The 7,063-nt window shown below is 28.8% G+C and overlaps 2 protein-coding genes across 2 annotated transcripts in view; both read left to right on the forward strand.

Moving 5' to 3' along the window:
- The window catches only part of LOC108572239, a 2,729-nt gene extending 2,656 nt beyond the window's left edge, over positions 1–73 (forward strand). The window contains exon 5 of the mRNA XM_017934437.1: positions 68–73. Coding sequence (XP_017789926.1) covers positions 68–73 — 6 coding nt within the window. The remainder of the gene's footprint in view (positions 1–67) is intronic.
- Positions 74–1,049: 976 nt separating this feature from the next.
- The window catches only part of LOC108572418 (probable ribonuclease ZC3H12C), a 15,004-nt gene continuing 8,990 nt past the window's right edge, over positions 1,050–7,063 (forward strand). Inside the window, exons 1-3 of the mRNA XM_017934655.1 lie at positions 1,050–1,188; positions 4,695–4,823; positions 6,076–6,184. Of these exons, the coding sequence (XP_017790144.1) occupies positions 1,081–1,188; positions 4,695–4,823; positions 6,076–6,184 (346 nt within the window). The 5' untranslated portion in view covers positions 1,050–1,080. The remainder of the gene's footprint in view (positions 1,189–4,694; positions 4,824–6,075; positions 6,185–7,063) is intronic.

Genomic DNA, 7,063 nt, shown 5'->3' on the forward strand with positions numbered 1-7,063 from the left:
AGAAAAGTTGTAAATGACATGTGTACTGAAAACAATGCTTTTATGAGTTATAAATGTTAAAATATAGCTGTGATACATGTTATTAAGCTGTTTTATTGATATTATTAAAGTAGATACTTTATGCACTTCCTATCCATTTATTATATGGTATCCACAACTTTAAGCATATTAAAAATTTTAACACAAAAACTAAATAGAATTTTTTCATTAGTTTTCAATGAATATTGTATAGCCTTAGGGCTTATAACTCGTTTCTTTGACTATAGTATAATCCTTTTAATTAACATTTATTCAAAGAAATTTTATAATTCTGAAGTTTATAGTAATAAATTTGTTTACATTGCTAACTACTCATTGAAGGTAATGTGAATAAACAGATAAACCAATAAATAAAGTAGAAATATGTTATTATTTATTATATAATTGTTATATTTTAAATGTTTGATATATATGTATGTTAAATAGGAACTATTTTGTTATGTTAACATTTATAATATATACGTTAAAAATTGTAAAGTTAAGCTTTAAAACAATGCAGTGTTTAAAGCTGCATGTTTTCTAATAAATGAAAATAGTAAATGTTTAAAAATTGGTGCAATTAAACTCTAGTTGTAACCTAGCACTACGGAATATATACATTACTCGTATACATTATTCATTCGTTTGTAACTGATTGATGTTTTGTTTCGTTCGCGGCCATCACTACATGTGACGACATTGCTTAGACACCATAGGCAGCAGTGGGGGTAATGACGTCGTAGCTCTCGCTTGCTCCATTCACTGACCAGCCGTCGGTGTGAGTAGTTGTGAGTCTGTCCTGCTTTCTTCTGCATATCGATACCGTTCCAGGATCTAACGGAATATCCCGGAAGCGTGTTTAGACTTTTCTATTTTCTTTTTATATTAAAGTACTTTTCTACAAATTATTAGAAATTCCTGTTATCCTTATTAGAAATATTATCTCCGTATTAACACTAATTTCAATCGACGTCTGAAATGTATTTGTGAAAGTTACTTATTCTTTCTATCTTTCTTCCCTTCGTGTCTTTCCATTAGGTGTGCGCACGCGCCCTTGTGTGTATGATTTGTGTACATAATAGTGTTTGTACGGATTCGAGAAGGTCTTTGGACGCGAAAGGATTCCATCGATTACGATTCCTGGAAGGAGATATGACCGTCGCCGGAAAGGTAAGTTGTTTTTATAAATCTTTCCCATTTTTTAATTTTACAACTTGGCCTTAGACACAGTTAGATATATTTTTAACAAAAAAAAAAAAACAGGAACTATAATATAAGAAAAATATCGTTCATGATTTCTACATTTGTTTTTGTATACTTTTGAAAGTATCAATTCAAATCAGATTAGTAATTACAGTTTCGATCATTTTTATTGATTGGAGGAATTCTAAAAAATATGTTTGTTACAATTTTATTAAAATTTCATTAATTAAGTTTCATTTTCGGAAAAAGTAAAAAAAATATTTGTTTTGTTTATATTGTTGATTCATTATTTTTATGCTGAGTTGCTGAGTATTATATAATAAGTGATCAAGTATTAAAAGTATTGAAAAATTACTTTATTTATTCATTATTGGTTATTTAACAGTGCATGTATTCCTATTACTAACATTTTCTTTTCATTTACATTACATATAATATATACGTTTGCCTTATATTTTATGTAAATACTTATATTTAAATGCAATATAATGACTTAAGCAGCATTTATTGAAGCAGCAAACAAATTGCAAAATTATAGTTTTTAATTTTCACTAACTTCTTTCAAAGCTATATAAACATGATGATTATTTTCACATTGTTTCCTTTGATTATAATTTATTTAGTCTGTATATAGAAGCTAATGTGCAATTTTCTACAAATGTTTGAGTAAATGTTTCAACTTGAATTGGTATACAAGTATACAATTAAAATGACCAGTATATATTTCTTTTTTAATAGATAAGGAACTATCTATCTATCTATCTATCTATCTACACACACACACACACGTTCTTTGTTGTTCAGAAATCATAGTATATACACCATAATTTGAATGAAATATAAGCAGAAGTATTATTGAGTACGTAATTATTTACAATGTTGTGTTTTTAATATGTGCATAAATTTCTAGTATATATCATAATGTTTTAGTGACTATTTGCTACTTGCAGAAAGTAATACAAAAATATGAAATTAAATATTATTTATTATGAATGCAACTCATATAGTTTACTTTCTCTCAATAATTTGAACTCATCTTTTCTAAAATTTGTGCTTCATTTTTGTTTACTATATATAAACAAATAAATTACTGTCACTGTCTTACTAATGTATGCAAAAGCTCAGACTACAATAGCTAATATGAAGGAACGTATTATCGCTGAATGTGGTAAAATATCACTTGATACATTGCACAATGTAAAACAATTGTTGCTATGCACAATGCATTATTGTCAATAATGCTTAACATTACAATAATTTTTTTAGAAACTTTTTGTTTTTTTCTTTGTTAGAATCTTTAAATTAGTTATATGGATATCAAGAATCACCAGTAATCTTGTAAATACATCTTTGATTATAACTTCTTTAAAATATGTCATCTATAACCTTTAATATCCTTATGTCTTCACTTGTGTGCCCCCTCTGGTAGATTAGAATTGCCCCATAGATTAAAATTTCATATAGGAAAACATGCAATATCATGAATAATTATTTGCAAATAATTCTGTTATCTTTATGCCAAATTCATTAAATTTTGAAACATTGGATATCCATATGGTAACTTAATTAATATTATTTTAGAAATTTCAATAAGTTTTAATTTATATTTGAAATTTGAGATCTTTTTTTATTTTCAAAGAATTCTCTGATGTAATGTATATTCAGGTTTAGGAATATTAGCTAGCATAGTAATTTCCTTACTGAACAGTTAAAGTTTTGTTTTCTGTAATAGCTACCATTTTTCACTTGAAAGATTCATTTGAAAAATTTGATCCATACTTGTAATACACACAAATCGAATTGTACTATACTTTTATTTACAATTCTTTTAAATATTTCGTTTATATCATTAAATTCTTTCGATATTTCGCCGCATGTACAGGATGGACGTGGAAGTGTTTACAACCTGACATGGAGTGATTCTTTGTACAAAAAGAAATTGAATGTATAGAATAAAATTGTATATTGTGTGTTTTCTTTTTCAAGAAAAAAGAGTTTGACGATTCATAGAGCTACTTACACAAATCATACTTTTACGATACTTCAGCTAATAGTTATAGGTTAAACTAATCATAAGAAAGATAGAAAGGACCAAAGAAGAGATTTAATAGAAACGAAAAACTAGTTTTTGTTCATAAGAAATTCATACGCTCTAAAGAATATTTGGCAGGGCATAGTTGAAAAGTAGAGGGTGGCGCGACAATCCCTGACACTTTCGTTTTTTTTTATAAGTCGTAGATAGAAAAGAGAAAAAATTAAAATGTGTTTATTAAAAGTTTTATGTATTGAGATTTTTTTCATTAAATGCGAGAAATGACGTCACCTAAATGAACGCTCTCTTTTTGATGGCACAAAAAATAAAACAAAGATTTAAAAATACTGAAAACAAAAAAGTTATATTTTTAAACGCGTCGGTGACATTTCAGCTACCCGGTATTTGTGAATTAGGGGATCTGAAATAAATTTTGTGCATTTGAACTTTTGTTCAAGTCGGTAAGTTTTTGTAGAAGTTTGAATTTTTGTGGTTTTTTAAAATTGTGCTTTGTAATTATATTTCATAATATGCACACTACGAAAAACTAACATTTGGAATCGACGATTCTTTTATATACCTATTTCTGTACAAAATTTACAGTGCATTTCCCATTTCTTTAGTCTTTTTTCGTTCTCTTGTTTATTTCAGTTTTGTTTTTATTGTGTTACTTTCTAGTGGTTTTCTTACTGCTATACACGATCATTTTAGGCATCTGCTTTCAACAAACCCGTGTTTATAATTATTATTCAAATATAGAATATTATTATGTCTAATTACTCGTGTCACGATTTTTGCGACATGTTCCTCCTATATTTATGTAGTGTTTTAATATACCAGCTTTTTTAATACGCAGAAGCGAACAGTATTTGTTGCGTCTCTTTACTTTCACCTGATTCTTTGCTAACAGTCATATCCGGAATCCTTAAAGAGCTATACTCTGTTTGTGCTTACTTATTATGTTATTTAAGCTTCTGATATTATACAAGCAAGTATAAATATGGAGAGATGAAATAACTTTATTTATACAAATAAACTTCATTTTATTGCTAATATTATTAATTTTACATGTATTTCAAGATTTTATTTTCGCCCATTTTTTCTTTTGCAATGTTCCTTTCTTGTGTCTATATCGTTATATTTGAAATAGAACTATGCAAGAATATTAATAAGGTTATCAACATAAAAAAAAAAGATTATTTTATATACGATTTGTTATACACAATTTATTGGACAAAGTAACATGGAAATATGTAATATCGTATATAAAAACATGCCATGCAATGATCAATAGTTAATTTTGTAACCTATAATTAAAATGACGAACATAAATTACAATTTTCTAAAGAATATGCACAGATTACGTTTTGTAAAATTTGTGCTAGGTCATTAGAAATAATTATAATTAATTTTGTTTACATCAGTCAGACTTTAATTTTAGAAATACGTGGACTGCACCGTTTTGGAAACCGAAAACATTGCTGATGCTGACGACTCCTCCTACGATAGCGACTACGAAGCTGAAGATCCAGTTGGATCTACAAACATTCATTCGCAAGTGGAATTGCAGGTATTTAACAAATGTCAATAACAAATATTTATATTCTTGGTTAAATATTAAAACTGTGCACTTGTAACCCGCGTAATACGAAATCTCGAAAATTACAAAACAAAATTTCAACAAATTAGAAAAGCATTCTTTATACATTGTTATTTTTCGCATTTCACATTCAATGTTACAAAATAGTTAATAGTATATTTTTGAGGTATTATGAGATATGGAAAATGTAAATAATATTGGGAAATATGTATAGACATAAGCATAAATAATAATGTAATGGCTATTTTTAGAAAATTATGAAAAAAGAACAAATTAAAAGCAGTTATAATGTTATTTTGCAGCTGTTTTTCTGTTCAAATGTATAAACATAACATCTTTTTACAATTATTTATGAATCAATTTTTGAAACTACATATTTTGTAACTTGTTTCACATCAGTTTATACAGGGTGACACATTTTAATCTATAAATATATTTTGTAAAGTACGGTAAAATTCAGTAAGTACCGTAAAGTATAAATATATTTCGTAAAGTACAACAAAATTCCGATAATTCGGCATCCAATGTTTCGGCACGTTCGATAGTCTGGCACGCGTAGCCGGACCACGATTATGCTCTATGAACGTGATTTAGCAACACCAGTAACTAGTTAAGGGTGCTTTTAACCCTTTGCATTTGCGGACGAGATATCTCACGACGCGATATCGTTTATGTGACGCTTTGGATGAGATATCTCACAACGTAATGTTATTTATGCGACGCTAAAACTGACCCTATCTGCAAGAAAAAACTCTGCTCGCTTCTTTTTTTTCACCCATTATACATGTACGCTATTTCTGGGTTTTTCCCATTAAAAATGGTCAACACATCGATGTACCTCATGTGTCATCCAGGGTTTTCGCGAAGGGCCTGACTTCGGTCTCTATCAGCCACCACTTTCTCTTTTACAACCTTCGTCCTATGCCCCTTAAAACTACCTAGGAAGGGGCGAACATTTTTATGGTACTACAGGATTCAGATGTATATACCCGACACGAAGGTCTTAAACGCACTGAATGCTTTTCCTGTGTATAACCGTATCTTTGTTGCAAATATGCTAAATATACAGATTCAGAGAAGTCCCTCTACTAAACAAAGGTTCGAAACGAGAATACAAAAGTTCGAAGGTTTAATTATCTCTTCGTTAATTGCCTTCGAAAGCGAGTACAGATGAATTCAAATTCACAAAGTAGTTAACATCGAATTCCATTTTGAATTACAGGTATCCACTTCAGGTCATTCAGATGTGTCCAGGACCACCTCAGATACCTTAGCTGCTGAATTTGCAGAATATGTCACAGTTCGAGAAAGTCCACCTGCTCAAAGTCCAGGTATAAAATTTGTTGTAAAAGTAGCCATTCATTTGTAACCAATTGAATATATGATAAATATTTTATCACTGATAGAAATCTAGTGTACTGTTAATAAAAGTGGTTTAGTGAATTCAGTTACATTATCATTATGTTTACAATATTACTATTAGTTATGAAGTTATTAAATTTGTTATAACTAAGGTTATTTGAAAAAGCTATGTACTCATCTATGTGGAGATCAATTATAGATTTATATTGTTTATGCTAATCTATTGAAACTTAAATTGAAGCATTCCCTCTGAGAAATGTAATATTACTTTTCCTCAAACCTTTCTTTACATACAGTATTAAAATCATGCACTTTAAAATCATCTTTAAACTTTTATCATGACATCGTGCACATACCTATCACACATTTCTCTAACATTTTAGGAATTCCTCCCCTCCTGGCACTGATGCTTCGTGTGTTCCAACCGAAGATCCTAAGCTTCTTTATGTGACAGGCCATCATAGATATTTGAGTCTATTCGAGATCGGGTTTCTTACTACTCTCCTTGGTGAGTTGTCCTCATTCTCCTGCTTCTTTTATGTATACTACCCTTTTTTAAAGCATAATTCTTCCAATTTGTTGAAATTAAAAGTTCCTCAGCTAACTATTAATCTTTTAACCAGTCTTTTAACCTTTTTAGTTAGGTTTGCTAATACTTTTTTTCATATCATTGATTAAAATAATTTCCATTACATTTTGATATTTGTAGTATGATTGTAAGATATTACAATATTATGTTGATTCTGTTATTTATTTGGTTTATTTTCAAATTTGGTTTATTTTCAACTTTCAAGATAAATCTCTGAGGAGTACAATGAACAATATTATTAATCTATTTTTAAAATTTT

This window comes from Habropoda laboriosa, unplaced genomic scaffold (genome assembly GCF_001263275.1).
Source record: "Habropoda laboriosa isolate 0110345459 unplaced genomic scaffold, ASM126327v1 scaffold65, whole genome shotgun sequence".
Lineage (NCBI taxonomy): Eukaryota > Metazoa > Arthropoda > Insecta > Hymenoptera > Apidae > Habropoda > Habropoda laboriosa.